The sequence below is a fragment of the Oenanthe melanoleuca genome, chromosome 26 (assembly GCF_029582105.1).
Source record: "Oenanthe melanoleuca isolate GR-GAL-2019-014 chromosome 26, OMel1.0, whole genome shotgun sequence".
Lineage (NCBI taxonomy): Eukaryota > Metazoa > Chordata > Aves > Passeriformes > Muscicapidae > Oenanthe > Oenanthe melanoleuca.
Window position 1 is genome coordinate 1,321,954 of NC_079359.1, and position 16,135 is coordinate 1,338,088.

The 16,135-nt window shown below is 53.9% G+C and overlaps 1 protein-coding gene across 1 annotated transcript; it reads right to left on the reverse strand.

Moving 5' to 3' along the window:
- Positions 1-9,267: 9,267 nt before the first annotated feature.
- On the reverse strand, positions 9,268-14,771 carry IL10 (interleukin 10). The gene is made up of 5 exons (XM_056511161.1): positions 14,603-14,771; positions 13,305-13,367; positions 12,928-13,080; positions 10,874-10,939; positions 9,268-10,621 (listed from the first exon to the last, which is right to left on the reverse strand). Exons 1-5 carry the CDS (start codon positions 14,759-14,761, stop codon positions 10,529-10,531), a joined length of 534 nt encoding a protein of 177 aa, XP_056367136.1. The 5' UTR covers positions 14,762-14,771; the 3' UTR covers positions 9,268-10,528.
- Positions 14,772-16,135: the final 1,364 nt, after the last annotated feature.

Genomic DNA, 16,135 nt, shown 5'->3' on the forward strand with positions numbered 1-16,135 from the left:
AGGCTGAGCTGCCCAGGGTGTTCTGTGGGGACACAGCATCCCTGTGCTTGGGGACAGATCCCTGTGCCTGGGGACACATCCCTGTGCCTGGGGACAGAACATCCCTGTCCTTGGGGACACATCCCTGTGCCTGGGGACACATCCCTGTGCTTGGGGAACACATCCCTGTGCTTGGGGACACAACATCCCTGTGCCTGGGGACACATCCCTGTGCCTGGGTTCACAACATCCCTGTGCCTGGGGACACATCCCTGTGCTTGGGGACACATCCCTGTGCTTGGGGACACATCCCTGTGCCTGGGGACACATCCCTCTTGCCTGGGGACACATCCCTGTGCTTGGGGACACATCCCTGTGCCTGGGGACACATCCCTGTGCCTGGGGACACATCCCTGTGCTTGGGGACAGAACATCCCTGTGCTTGGGGACACATCCCTGTGCCTGGGGACACATCCCTGTGCCTGGGGACAGAACATCCCTGTGCCTGGGGACACATCCCTGTGCTTGGGGACACAACATCCCTGTGCCTGGGGACACATCCCTGTGCTTGGGGACACATCCCTGTGCCTGGGGACACAACATCCCTGTACCTGGGGACACATCCCTGTGCTTGGGGACACATCCCTGTGTTTAGGCAGCAGAGGGGTCAAATCCCACAAGGATGCTGCAGATGGGAGCTGGGAACAGCCAGAGGAGCTTCAGCCTCCCCTGCACACCTGAGCCAGGAGGAGAATCTTGGGTTCCACAGCTGGGAGCTCATCCCTGGCACTGCCCCAGGGCCTCAGGGAGGAAACTGCAAACAGGCAGAGGGGTGGGACACACAGGGGTGGGACAGACAGGTGAGACACAGACAGGTGAGACACAGGGGTGAAACACACACAGGTATATGAGACACTGACAGGGGTGAGACACACACAGGTGAGACAAACACAGGTGAGACACAGATGGGTGAGACAGGTGTGAGATGCAGACAGGAATGAGACAGGAGTGAGACACAGGGCTGAGACAGGTGAGACACAGACAGATGTGTGAGACACCAGGGTGTGACATAGACAGGTGTGAGACATGGGTGTGAGACACACAGGTGTGAGACACAGGGGTGTGAGATAGACAGATGTGAGACAGACAGGTGTGAAACACGGACGAATGTGAGGCTGAGAGACAGATACAGGTGTGAATCACGGGCAGAGGTGTGAGACAGACACAGGTGTGAGGCACAGACACAGGTGTGAGACACAGACACAGGTGTGAGACACAGACAGGTGTGAGACACAGACACAGGTGTGAGACACAGACAGGTGTGAGACACAGACACAGGTGTGAGACAGACACAGGTGTGAGACAGACACAGGTGTGAGACAGGCACAGGTGTGAGACACAGACACAGGTGTGAGACAGACACAGGTGTGAGACAGGCACAGGTGTGAGACAGACACAGGTGTGAGACACAGACAGGTGTGAGACAGACAGGTGTGAGACACAGACACAGGTGTGAGACACAGACACAGGTGTGAGACAGACACAGGTGTGAGACACAGACACAGGTGTGAGACACAGACACAGGTGTGAGACACAGACACAGGTGTGAGACACAGACACAGGTGTGAGACACAGACACAGGTGTGAGACAGACACAGGTGTGAGACACAGACACAGGTGTGAGACACAGACACAGGTGTGAGACACAGGCACAGGTGTGAGACAGACACAGGTGTGAGACCCAGGCACAGGTGTGAGACACAGACAGGTGTGAGACACAGACACAGGTGTGAGACACAGGTGTGAGGCACAGACAGGTGTGAGACACAGACACAGGTGTGAGACAGACACAGGTGTGAGACACAGGCACAGGTGTGAGGCACAGACACAGGTGTGAGACAGACACAGGTGTGAGACACAGACACAGGTGTGAGACACAGACACAGGTGTGAGACAGACACAGGTGTGAGACACAGACACAGGTGTGAGACAGACACAGGTGTGAGACACAGACACAGGTGTGAGACACAGGCACAGGTGTGAGACACAGGCACAGGTGTGAGACAGACACAGGTGTGAGACAGACACAGGTGTGAGACAGACACAGGTGTGAGGCACAGACACAGGTGTGAGACACAGACAGGTGTGAGACACAGACACAGGTGTGAGACAGACACAGGTGTGAGGCACAGACACAGGTGTGAGACACAGACACAGGTGTGAGACACAGACAGGTGTGAGGCACAGGATTTTCCATCCCCAAGGTCTCACGAGCTTGTGCAGGTTCAACATTTTAGAAAAACCCCCAACGATTCTCTAAACAAAGGTAATCCTGGTAATGAGCCCCGGGGCTGCCTCGGGCGAGGCTCAGGTTTCTTTTCTCAGCCAGATCCTGTTCTGGAAATGACAGTGCTCACTGACACAGATCTCAGCTCCGGAGGGAAGATCTGTGGCCTGAGCTGCTTTCTGTGAGTCTGGGAGGGAAGAGCAGAGCAGGCACTGATGCTCCTTCCCCTCTCCCTTCCCCTGGCTGGGCTGAAGCCAGCAGAGCCCAGCAGGTCTCTCAGGCTGCTCCTGAAGCTTCCCTGGATGTCCCAACCCCTGGAGAAGAAGCTGTCACCTCCTCCAGCCTCCACTTTCCCTCCTCCCCAGCAGAAATGTCTCACCCTCACCAGCAGCCAGGCTCTCTTTCTGTCACTGCTTTCAGTGCCTGGGTGGATGAAACCCAGGGCTGTTTTCTGTGAAGCTGTTGATACTAAAAGGAATAGCTGGGGCAGTGTGGGTGGTGGGTGAGAACAGGCTTACTCACACCGGGCTGTGCTTTGCTGCTTTTAGGTTTGAAACCCAAATTTTTGGGGCAGAGCTGCTCACAAGGTGCTGTAAATAAATCAGCTGAGGGCAGCAGAGAGGTGCTGGAATCCTGGGGGCTCTGTGGGGTCAGGGCAGGATGGGAAAAGCTGCAGGAATCTGGTTTTGTCTGGGGAAGGTGAGATGGATTCACACCGTGGCAGGGGGCTGCAGGGGGGTGAGATTCAAGATTCCAGAATCATTCTGGAGTTCTGTGGCTCCATCACCTTTGAGAAAAACACCCCAAGGGCAGCCAGGATATAAAACCTGGCCTGGGACCTGTGGGAGGTGATGGCCACAAGAATTTGCAGGAGTCAGCTGCAGTGGGAGCAGAGCAGGGCACCTGTGACCTGCTGACTCCAAAGGAATTTGTGAAAGATTCACTGCAACATTTGAAATTTTGAACTAGTTAGTAGAAAGATAACCCATCTCTCCTCACCTGCTTTATTTTTAGCAGCAAACTTCCTGCTAAGGAAAAAAAATATATATATACATGTATAATTTCTTGCTTTTGAGGTGATTTTGATTCAAGCCTGGCTCTGCTCCAGGTCCATCACTGGGGAGGGATGAATCACACCTGCTGCTCCTGCAGGGATGGAGGTGAAGCCCCTTCCTCCAGCCGTGCTTTGCTGTGCTCCCAGGCTGTTGGTCAACTCTGGACAGCCCCAGGAGGACAGAATGTCCTGGGGATGTGTGGGAGGAAGGCAGGTTGTGCAATGGCACTGAGGAGCCCTCAGCTGCTTGCTGTCTCACTGCTGCCCTTTGCTTTGTGCTGATGAGCATTATTTACTCTTTGCTGCCCTAATTTACCCCTGGCAGTAGTTTTATTTCCATGCCTGGGCTCCCAGAGCTGCTCTGAGCCTTCTGCTGGCCAAGGAGCCTTGGCTTGGTTTGTACCCTGGTGAGCTGGACAACTCAACAAGGCAAAAATTCTGTGCAAAATCAGCTGATGGTTGTATTTTTCTAAAAACTAGGATGAGGCACATCAGGGGATGTCAGGATTTTCTGGTGTGAGGCTTGGCCTGGGCACAGCTCAATTGCTTGATGCAATTTTTGGGTTTATGAAAGATCCATTGGCATCAGGCTTGCTCAGACCTGGGGCTGCAGGGCTCCTGCCAGCTCCTGCTGGAAATCTGGCTGTGAAATGCCAGGTGGTGCTGGAAATCTGGCTCTGAAATGCCAGGTGGTGCTGGAAATCTGGCTCTGAAATGCCAGGTGGTGATGGAAATCTGGCTGTGAAATGCCAGGTGGTGATGGAAATCTGGCTCTGAAATGCCAGGTGGTGCTGGAAATCTGGCTCTGAAATGCCAGGTGGTGATGGAAATCTGGCTCTGAAATGCCAGGTGGTGCTGGAAATCTGGCTCTGAAATGCCAGGTGGTGATGGAAATCTGGCTCTGAAATGCCAGATGGTGATGGAAATCTGGCTGTAAAAGCAGAAGAATGAGATGTGATTTTTGCTCAGAGTCAGGCTCTCTCCAGAAATGGCACCATCAGGATGTAGCAGGCCCATGGGAACCCTGCTCTAGGATTTTTGCAGAGCCTTTTCCAACCAGGAAAGGCAAAGCTGCTCCTCAGTGCTCCAAAATCAGCCCCAGCAGGTTGTGGAGAGGGTGTGTGAGATGTGCCAGTCACAGCAGCTGGGCTCAGCATTGCAAAAGAGTCAGGAAACCAAGTTTCAGCTGGGAAAAAAGAAAATTTGGGGCTAGTGCCAGGAAGGGAACCTTGTAGTCCAGCTCTGGAGTGAAGGAGAGGGTTTGGTTGCCTCAGGGTGTGATGAAATGGTGGAGAGACCCTGCCAAGAGGCCAGAGGCAGCGGGTCAGGAAAGGAGAACTGCTGGTGTTAAACCCCAGATCAGCACCCTGAGGTGCTCTCAGGGCTGGGATCTCCATCTCCTGCTGCACTGACAGCCCAGAGGGGTCTGAGCAGCACCTGGCAGGGATGGGAGCAGCTCCCCTGCCCTCCTCGCCCTGCATCGCCCCCCAACAGCCCCAGGAGGGGCAGTGCCTGTGGTAATTAACGTTAATTAATGTTAATTGATGTGTTAATCACACGTTCATGCACTGCTGCCTGGGAGGGCACTGAGGTGTCACCTGTGCTGCTCTTTCCTCACCTTGTGAGCTGAGGGGGCTCTTGGTACTTAAAGGGGCTTTGCAGGGACAACATCATTAGGAGACGGCAGGGAAAATGGGTTTTAATTAAAATAGGGTAGATTTAGACTGGATATAAGAGAGAAACTTTTTAAAATGGAGGTGGTAAACCACCTGAGAGAGGTGGTGGCTGCCCTGTCCCTGGGAACATTCAAGGCCAGGTTGGACGTGGCTTGGAACAATCTGGGATCGTGGAAAGTGTCCCAATGGCACGAGGTGGGGAAAAAAATGAGCAATAAAGTCCCTCCCAACCCAACCCATGATCATGAGCTCCCCTGGATTTTGGATCTGACTCCTCCACAGAGGCTGTGTGAGGCTGCAGGGGTCCAGCCAAGATGTGCCTGAATTATTCTGCTGCTCTCGAGTGGTGTCTGAATTACCCTGCTGCTCTTCTGCCCTGAGTCATTGTGAAACCTCCAGCTCCGGGGAGGCTCTGGGGGCTCAGCCCCGTGTGAACAGAGCTTCACTGAAATTGGGCAGCGTGCTGGGAACGTGCTGGGAACGTGCTGGGAACCTGCTGGGAACGTGCTGGGAACGTGCTGGGAACCTGCTGGGAACCCACTGGGAACCTACTGGGAACCTACTGGGAACCCACTGGGAACCTGCTGGGAACCTGCTGGGAACCTGCTGGGAACCTACTGGGAACCTGATGGGAACCTGATGGGAACCCACTGGGAACGTGCTGGGAACCTGATGGGAACCCACTGGGAACACACTGGGAACACACTGGGAACCCACTGGGAACCTGCTGGGAACCTGCTGGGAACCCACTGGGAACCAACTGGGAACCTACTGGGAACCTGCTGGGAACCAACTGGGAACCCACTGGGAACACACTGGGAACCCACTGGGAACCTGCTGGGAACCTGCTGGGAACCCACTGGGAACCAACTGGGAACCTACTGGGAACCTGCTGGGAACCAACTGGGAACCCACTGGGAACACACTGGGAACCCACTGGGAACCTGCTGGGAACCTGCTGGGAACCTGCTGGGAACCCACTGGGAACCAACTGGGAACCCGCTGGGAACCTGCTGGGAACCTACTGGGAACGTGCTGGGAACCTGCTGGGAACCTGCTGGGAACCTGCTGGGAACCTACTGGGAACCTGATGGGAACCCACTGGGAACGTGCTGGGAACCTGATGGGAACCCACTGGGAACCTACTGGAAACCTGATGGGAACCCACTGGGAACCTGCTGGGAACCAACTGGGAACGTGCTGGGAACCTACTGGGAACCAACTGGGAACCTGATGGGAACCCACTGGGAACCCACTGGGAACCCACTGGGAGCCCACTGGGAACCCACTGGGAGCCCCTGCCCTGCTGCCAGCCAGCCTCCAGCAGTGCAGGGCTTTGCCAGCCTCCTGCATTTACCCTGCAAGAGCATTTATGGGCTCTTCTGCTCTGAACAGGGATGGGGCAAGGCTCCTGCCAGGCAGGTCTGGGAGGAATCCCCACTGCTGGTGGGGGAGCCTGGGGGTTTTGGTGATGGGGAGCTGGGGGTGCATCTCTGGGGAGCTGGGGGTGCATCCCTGCTGTGTTCTGTGTGTCCATCCCTGTGAGCTCTGTGTGTCCATCCCTGTGAGCTCTGTGTGTCCATCCCTGGTGTGTTCTGTGTGTCCATCCCTGGTGTGTTCTGGGTCCATCCCTGGTGTGCTCTGTGTGTCCATCCCTGTGAGCTCTGTGTGTCCATCCCTGTGAGCTCTGTGTGTCCATCCCTGGTGTGTTCTGGGTCCATCCCTGGGCTGTTCAGTGTCCATCCCTGGTGTGCTGTGTCCATCCCTGGTGTGTTGCTGTGTGTCCATCCCTGGTGTGTTCTGTGTGTCCATCCCTGTGAGCTCTGTGTGTCCATCCCTGGTGTGTTCTGTGTGTCCATCCCTGGTGTGCTCTGTGTGTCCATCCCTGGTGTGCTCTGTGTGTCCATCCCTGGTGTGTTCTGTGTGTCCATCCCTGGTGTGCTCTGTCTGTCCATCCCTGGTGTGCTCTGTGTGTCCATCCCTGGTGTGTTCAGTGTCCATCCTGGGCTGTTCAGTGTTCATCCCTGGTGTGCTCTCTGTCCATCCCTGGGCTGTTCAGTGTCCATCCCTGCTGTGTTCTGTGTGTCCATCCCTGGTGTGCTCTCTGTCCATCCCTGCTGTGTTCTGTGTGTCCATCCCTGGTGTGTTCTGTGTGTCCATCCCTGGTGTGTTCTGTGTCCATCCCTGGTGTGTTCTGTGTCCATCCCTGGTGTGTTCAGTGTGTCCATCCCTGGTGTGTTCTGTGTCCATCCCTGGGCTGTTCAGTGTCCATCCCTGCTGTGTTCTGTGTGTCCATCCCTGGTGTGCTCTCTGTCCATCCCTGTTGTGTTCTGTGTGTCCATCCCTGTTGTGTTCTGTGTGTCCATCCCTGGTGTGTTCTGTGTGTCCATCCCTGGGCTGTTCAGTGTCCATCCCTGGTGTGTTCAGTGTCCATCCTGGGCTGTTCAGTGTTCATCCCTGGTGTGCTCTGTGTGTCCATCCCTGGTGTGTTCAGTGTCCATCCTGGGCTGTTCTGTGTCCATCCTGGGCTGTTCTGTGTCCATCCTGGGCTGCCCAGCTCCAGCCTCCCCTCTCCACCCCCCTGGAGCAGGAGCTGGGTGATTCCAGAGCTGCCCCCTGGGCTGTGGCCCTGGGGATGCAGATGAGCACCACTGTGTCTGTGGCACCTTCAGCAATCCCCAGCCTTGGTGGTTACTCAGCCTCACCTGAGGGAAGGATTTGGCAGCTCTGCAAAGTCCAGGCTGTGTCCCCCACTTCCCTTGGGGGTTTCCATGCCCAGCTGGGGTTCACAGCCCTTTTTTGCTGCTCCCCCTGGCCTCTCTCACAACAAGAGCCCCAATTTCAGTCACATGCTGCTGAAATCTGGGACACAGCAAGGCAGGAGCTGCGTGGGCCTGAGCTGTGCAGCCAGTTCAAGCTAAATAACAAGTGCTAACTACAACCACAACAAAATGAGGAAAGTTCTGAAAGCTTCTGCAATTCAAAAGAAGTTCTAGCAGAATTCAGTTGTTTTAATGTTGCCCTTTTTGTGCTTAAGGTCCCTCATATCACCTCAAGGCTTGTACCTGGTCCTCGTGGCACCCTGGGAGGATGAAGGTCAAGGACAGGCTCATCTTCCTCGTGATGAGACAATTTTTTTCCTGTTCCAAGAAAGAGGTTTGGTTCCTCAGTCCCAGTACACGACAGGAGGTGTCTGTCTGTCTGTCCTGCTTGTTGAGGAGACACTCCCACCCTGCTGTCCTGCTGGGCTTCACCCTCCTCATGCTGGAGATGATGAAGAAAGTGAATTCCTGTCCCTACAGCAGGTGCAGCTCTGGGTGCTCATGGCTTTGAGGGAAGTTTCTAAAGAGAGAAAAAGCACAAGCTGCTCCCTGAGGCAGCCCCAGGAGGAGAGGCAGGATTTGGGCTGGAGGGAAGCTCAGCCTGGGGCAGAGCAGCAGCAGCCCAGGTCAGGAGGTGATCTGGGCTCTGAGGCTGCTGAGCTGGCAGCGCTGGCAGGGGGAGGGTGCCCAGCAAGGAAACCCAACTTCTGTGGGATAACAAAACCAGAAACCACCTCCTTTGATCTGTGCCATGGCTTGGTGCTCTTACTGTAACAGCCAGGCTGAGATTGGCAGGAACTGCCTCAGCACTGGGGCTCACAGCAGCTCTTGGGAGCAGGAGCAGGAGGATGGGGTCTGTGGTGCCTTTCTCCCCAAAACACCGAGATTTTGGGCTCAGTTGATGTTGGGGCCTAAGGGATGCACAGAGCTGCTGCCCACAGCACAGCCTGGAGGGACACTGGGGGATGCTGGTGCCAGGATTCTGTGATGGTGCCCTGGATCTCCCAGCTCTCCAAGCTGCCAGTTGAGCTTTTCCCCTGTTTTTATTTTTTTTTTTTTTTAGCACTGCTGTGGGCAGAGCTCCAGCAATGGGAAAATGCTGCTGGAGGACCCGTGGATGATTCTGTGATTGCTGCTCCCCAGCTTCCCTGCTGTAAGAGACCAGTGACAGGGATTTCGTGAGAAATCCACTTTTAAATGTGACAACCCCAGGTTTTCTCCCTTCCCTGGTCATTAACACAAGACAAATCTCCCTGGTGGTGCTTCCCACCTGGATCTGTGCCTGCTGGGCTCCTTCTGACCCCGGGCACAGCATCCTGTGCTGGAGCTGATGAGAACAGGACAGAGGCTGGATTCATTAAGGAGTCTTTATTAGAAAAAATAAAGGATTTCTCTTCATGCAGATAATCAGGTGAACGCTCACCCAGTGACAGGAGCTGTGCTGATATTGTCCTTGGCTCCAGGGCTGTCCCACAACATCGAAGGTGTTTGGAGGGAGAAAGAATTGGCTCAACAGGAGCTGAATGTGCCCTGGTAAGAAGCTTAATTGAAGTTTTACAGACTTTGGCTGCCCTTGAGGCTGAGCTTTCAGCAGGAGCAGCATTCCTGCCCTGCTCTGGGGTATCAGCAGGAATTCCCTGCTGCCACCAGAAATGTCCACCAAGAATAAATCTGGTGTAAAGAGCCTCTCCTCAGCTGGGACTTGCACAGCAAACACCAAACTGGCAGTGTTTCATCAGTGGGGACCCTTCCACTTCTAAATATTAGAAGTAAAAGCCTCTCTGGGGGTTGTGGCATTTTCCTCTGGCTCAGTGTCCACCGGGGTGAGGAGGAAGCTGAGCCCCAAAATCAGCCACTGCTTCCACTGCTGCTGGGGATTAAAAATCCAACCCCACCTTTGGGAGCAGCCCCACGGATTTGAATGCAAATTACCTGAGCCACCTTAAAATGGTGGTTAATTAAATATCCTAAAAAAAAAAAACTCCTAAAAGAAAACAAACAGCAGTAAAACAGTGAGTAAAACCCAATCAGAGACTGGAACAGGTTAACTTTGGAAAGTGCAGAGTGGCCGACCCAGCAGCTCTGGAAGGCAGACACTGAGCAATATTTAATTCAAGTTCTATTAGAACCAAATATTTCATTCCTATTACTAATTTTTTAAATTTAATCTGGACTAATCTGAAGTCTAAAGTGGAGTCAACCAAGCTGTTGCTGTGGCTTTTTCTCCTCCTAAGCATAAAACCACCTGATTGCATAAATAAATAGAGATATTGGATATGAGGTGAGGGTCATTTGCCTAAAATTAAATTTTGTTGAACTCAGAGCTGGCCTTGCTCTTAATCAGGAGTGGAATAAGATCAGCTCATTGTCTGCCCTCCAGAAAAATGCTGCTTTGGTTGTTTTGAAGCTATGAATAAAATAGCAGTACAATAAACAATATTACAATATTGAACAATAAATAGTAATTTACAAGCTCATCACTCCTTTCTTCAAAACATACTGTAAACATCAACACTGAGGTATTAGAAGTAATAAATAATGAATTCAACTATTAAAAAAAAAACTCTTAAATACAATATTAAGCTGGAAGTTATTGACCTGTAACTCTTGACCTGAACCTTGAGATAACTTAATTTGAGCTCTTGCAGCCTAAAGTGATTTTTAAACAAGTAGCAGGAGTTGGTGTGGGAAATGCAGACCAGGGGTGCTCTCAGTTCCCTCTCCTCATTGTTAAGTATTTTTCAATGTAGTTGATGAAGATGTCAAACTCTCCCATGGCCTTGTAGATTCCGTTCCTGTTCATCTGCAGGGGAAAGCCAGGTGTGACTGTCACAGATCCGTGATGTACAATGCCAAATTCTGCCCAAATCCTCCTTCCACGGGCACCTCCAGCTTCTCTGTCCATCCCCTGGGAACCCCAGACCTCCACCCTTCAATCCTGGCTCCCTGGATTTGTGATTTATGTGATTCAAGCCCCTCTGGGTTCTGTTCTCCCTCCCCTCTGCCCCGTGGTGGCAGCAGGTTCCTCCCAGCCCAGCCCTGAGTGTGTCCTCACCTTGCTGAAGTTCTCCTTGATGTGCTTCATGCTCGTGCTCCTCTCCTCACAGGTGAAGGATCTGTGCTGCAAAGGGACACGAGCCTCAGCCCCAGGGGTCCTCCCCAGGGGACCTGTCCTGTGCCCTCTCCTGTCCCTGTCACTGCTGCTCCTCCTTCCCCTTCCCCTTCCCCTTCCCCTTCCCCTTCCCCTTCCCCTTCCCCTTCCCCTTCCCCTTCCCCTTCCCCTTCCCCTTCCCCTTCCCCTTCCCCTTCCCCTTCCCCTTCCCCTTCCCCTTCTCCTTCCCCAGCATGGGCAGTGATCCCAGCTCTGATCCCAGCCCTGATCCCAGCCCTGATCCCAACACTGATCCCAGCCCTGATCCCAGCACTGATCTCAGCCCTGATCCCAGCTCTGATCCCAGCCCTGATCCCAGCCCTGATCCCAACACTGATCCCAGCCCTGATCCCAGCACTGATCTCAGCCCTGATCCCAGCTCTGATCCCAGCACTGATCCCAGCCCTGATCCCAGCTCTGATCCCAGCTCTGATCCCAGCTCTGATCCCAGCACTGATCCCATCTCTGATCCCAGCTCTGATCCCAACACTGATCCCAGCTCTAATCCCAGCACTGATCCCAGCTCTGATCCCAGCTCTGATCCCAGCCCTGATCCCAACACTGATCCCAGCTCTGATCCCAGCACTGATCCCAGCTCTGATCCCAACACTGATCCCAGCACTGATCCCAGCACTGATCCCAGCACTGATCCCAGCCCTGATCCCAGCACTGATCCCAGCTCTGATCCCAGCTCTGATCCCAGCACTGATCCCAGCTCTGATCCCAGCTCTGATCCCAGCCCTGATCTCAGCCCTGATCCCAGCCCTGATCCCACCCCTGATCCCGGCACTGATCCCAGCACTGATCCCAGCCCTGATCTCAGCCCTGATCCCAGCCCTGATCCCACCCCTGATCCCGGCACTGATCCCATCTCTGATCCCAGCTCTGATCCCAGCTCTGATCCCAGCCCTGATCCCAGCCCTGATCCCAGCTCTGATCCCAGCCCTGATCCCAGCCCTGATCCCAGCCCTGATCCCAGCACTGATCCCAGCCCTGATCCCAGCCCTGATCCCAGCCCTGATCCCATCTCTGATCCCAGCCCTGATCCCAGCCCTGATCCCAGCCCTGATCCCATCTCTGATCCCAGCACTGACCCCAGCACTGATCCCAGCTCTGATCCCAGCACTGACCCCAGCACTGATCCCAGCACTGATCCCAGCACTGATCCCAGCTCTGATCCCAGCTCTGATCCCAGCACTGACCCCAGCACTGATCCCAGCAGTGACCCCAGCTCTGATCCCAGCAGTGTTTCCCCAGGTTTGCACCCTGCCCTGCTGGAGTGACCCCACCCGGGCTCTCAGCCTGTCCCCAGCCCTGTGTCCCTGCTGCCAGCCCTGTGAGGGACAGGCTTTGTCCCATCTGACCCCAGTGATGGGCTCATGGCCAGGCCAGGTGTGATTGCAGCAGCTCCAGCATCCAGGTAAGGGACAGATCTGCTCTGACTCTCAGGGCTGCTCCTGCAGCATCCTCAGGGCACTGATGTCAGCACAGACCCCACCCTGCATCCCTGCCTGCATCTCACCCTGCATCCCTGCCTGCATCTCACCCTGTATCCCTGCCTGCATCCCTGCCTGCATCCCTGCCTGCATCCCTGCCTGCATCCCTGCCTGCATCCCTGCCCGGATCCCTGCCTGCATTCCTGCCTGCATCCCTGCCCGGATCCCTGCCTGCATCCCTGCCCGGATCCCTGCCTGGATCCCTGCCTGCATCCCTGCCTGCATCCCTGCCTGCATCCCTGCCTGCATCTCACCCTGCATCCCTGCCTGCATCCCTGCCTGCATCCCTGCCTGTATCCCTGCCTGCATCCCTGCCTGCATCCCTGCCTGCATCTCACCCTGTATCCCTGCCTGTATCCCTGCATGCATCCCTGCCCGGACCCCACCCTGGACCCCACCCTGGCCACCCCAGCCCAGCCCAGCCCAGCCCAGCCCGCCCACCGCAGCAGTGTCCCCACTCACACAGCGCCTCATCAGGGCTCTCAGGCTCAGCAGCAGGTTGCCCAGGTCGCCCACGCTGTGCTGGTGCTGGGAGCTGCTGCTCATGGCGCTGGGCAGCACCTCCTCCATGTAGAACCCCATCAGCTCCGACACCGACTGGCAGCCCAGGCTCCCCTGGGGACAGCAGGGGAAGGGGTTGGGGACAGTTACCAGGCTGGCTGTGGGTTTGCACAAAGCACAGCCGGGCTGGGAGCCTCGTGCAGCCCCTGCACAGCCACACGTGTCCCTGCAGGGTGGCACAGCCCGGGGTGACAGCAGCACATGCTGCTTCCCTTCTCACGAAACGCCTGCCCAGGGATGGGCAAGGAGGAGGAGCTGCAAGGGAACGAGATTCTTACCTTGAATTCCTCCAGCAGGTCAGAGCTGAGCAGTTGAGTGCTGAGGTCGTCGTCTTTTGATTGCTGGGGGAGGAGGGAATTGAGAAATGAGCTTTTTCGGGCAGGCACTCAGCCCTTCCCATTCACCCCAACAAACGACCCTTGTTTGCATTTCGGGTCTCCCTGCAGCAGAGGCAAGGTGTGAGCCCTGAGCAGGGCACGGTGGCACCAGGCAGAGCAGCCGCTCTGGCCCACAGAGCAGCACAAGGACTGTCAGGTCAGGCCAGCACGAAAATGAAATCACAACCTTCGTTGCCATTGAATTCGTTGGTGTGAAACTCCTGGGGCTGAGCTGGAGCCCTCGCTCTCCCCAGCTGCACGGGCTGCTGCTGCCTGAGGCTTTTGCAGACAGCAAAGCTCTCCAGAGAGGTGTCAGAGCCCTGGGAGCCACCCCAGCCCCTCTGCCAGGGCAGGAGGGCTCATCCCCCTGCTTTGGGCACCCCTAAAGTCTCCTGTTGATGGGCAAAAGGGGGTCTGTTCTCCTGCTGCAGTGGAGTGGGCTGCCACCACCCAGAGAGATCAAAAATATTCCTTCCCAATATTATCTGGGAGATTGACAGCCAGCTCCACTTCTAAAATCCTGGCTGTGTTCGTTTGATGACAAATACAAGCCATGACATTAGCTGCAGATTTAATCTGGAGGATGATCCTGTTTTATTGCTAGAAGACATTGGCATGGGCTGCAGCAGCAGCAGAGCTGTGACCAAGCAGCTCTGTCAGTGCTGAAGCCGTGGCAGATGCTCTGAGTGCCCCGAGTGCTGTTTGCATCCCTGATGATGCAGAGCAGGGACCTTGCACAGCCACCAGTGCAGGTTCTCAGTGCCTGCTGTGCTCCTCCACTCTGGGCAGGTTTTGTGCTTCTTTCAAAACAAAAATCTGCACCCAAAGATTTCCCTTTTTCGCCTGGCACTGACCTCAGCAGGGCTGGACCTTGTTGCTCTGAAGTAAAAACGATTTCCTCCTATTAATTCAGTGATTAACTTGGTTTGCAACATTTTGAGGGAAGTCTGGCTAGAAAGGTTTGCAGAGGTTCATTATGAAATCTCGAGTTCATTGTCATTGAAACTGGGAAGAAAAACCTTGCAGATTTTCTCTCAGAGAGCAGCAAAACTGAGCCTCTCTTGCTCACCCATAACTCAGAGCAGCCAAATCATTTCTGCTGGGAGGAAGCTCTTCCTCCTCCTCCAGATCCCAGAACTTTGCAAGAAAGGCAAAACGAGAAGACAAAAAAAAATAATAAAAAAAATAATGATACTTACAAAATAATCCTTGATTTCCTCAAACTTGAGCCTGATCTCCTTGAGCCTGGCGGGCAGGAGCTGGGGGAAGTGGCTGCAGGAGGGCAGGGCGTGGGCAGCGCAGCCCAGCAGCAGCAGCAGCAGGACGGGCACGGCTGTGCCCCTGCAGCAGCTCCTCATGCTCTGGGGAAAGGCTGCTTGCTCCCCTCTGCCTCAGCTCTGGGTCCCACAGGAGGGGACAAAGCAGATCTGCAGCTGTCACCTTGATGGAGCCCCTCATTTATACTCTCAAAACATCGCTCCGTTTCCTCTCCCCATTTCCTGAGGAGCAATATTGGGGTTTTAAGTCATTCATTAAGCCCAAATGTCACTTGGGTTCCCGTCAACTTGGGTTTCCTGTGACCCCCCTCCTCTCCTCACACCCCATCAAATTTTTTGTGCTTAGACTCTGCATTTTTTTTTTTTACATGGCTTGTTTCTTGTAAATTTAGCTGTGGCTGAGGAGGAAAGCTGCAGAGACACACAAAGAATCCAAGGTGCTGCGTGAGGTTACTTTATTCTAACAGTTCCATTTTTTATTTTTAGGTGAATGTTGTATGGTTAGGGGGAAAAAAAAAGGTGTTGCTACTTTTAAATCTCAGTAGCAAACCTGCAGAGAGCATCACTCAGCAGAATTGCTTTTCATGAACTGTACAAATTCTCTTCCTTTGGCATCCTAATCTGCAAACACACATCACCATCTGAAATCTTCATTTTTAATTCGTTTGGTTTGTTTTTTTTTTTAGTTAATGCACATGTCAGCTGAAGCTAATGTGAATTTTCACTGCTCAGCAAGCTCAGCTGGGTGCCAATGGGATCAGTGGGTCCCAGGGGAGGATTCCAGCCCTGCTCTGGTCCCTGGTGGATCCTCCAGGGCAGGACCAGGATTTGTGCCACTACTTTGATGCCTGGCATTAAAATGCATGAGCAGGTCATAAAAATTCATTTTCCAGGCTTTTAAATCTTACTTTATTTCCTAGAAATGGGCAGCAGCCCCATCCCAGCAGCAGTGTGTCCTGACTTAGCTGGGACTTATTGTCCCAGCAGAGATAAAAGTGTCCCTTGGAGCCACAGAGAATTCCTGTGACGTCCCCGTTTTCCGCTTCCCTCTCTTTTCTCCTCTCTTTCTCTATCTGTTTTAGCCCACACCCTCTGCTTCCTTGGGATAAAGATTTCACTTATTTATTCGGGAATTTGGCATCCAAAAAAGTGAGAAGGGAGATAAATTTGGCTTTTCTGAAATCAGGGGATTTTCTTTGAAATCCCTCACGTTATTTTAAAAGAGTTCATTCTTCCAGCTGGGAAGCCTTCCTCCATTAGGGAACAAATCCCTAAAATTCTCATCTCCTTCATCACACTGATCTTCTTTCAAGTTGAATATGTGAACCTCTGATCTTTCAAGTTGAATTTGTGAACCTCTGAGAGAGAATTTATTGCTGGGAAAAAAGCTGGAAAAATGCAAAGCACTGTTTGTTCCTGCACACTGAGAGTTTTTCACTCTATTTTTAGGAGCAG

Coding starts and splice junctions, on each gene's coding strand:
- IL10 (XM_056511161.1), bottom strand. CDS start 14,761: ATGAGGAGCTGCTGCAGGGGCACAGCCGTGCCCGTCCTGCTGCTGCTG. Junction 13,368..14,602: donor AGGAAATCAAGGATTATTTT/GTAAGTATCATT, acceptor CTCCTCCCCCAG/CAATCAAAAGACGACGACCT. Junction 10,940..12,927: donor GAGCCCTGATGAGGCGCTGT/GTGAGTGGGGAC, acceptor GTCCCTTTGCAG/CACAGATCCTTCACCTGTGA.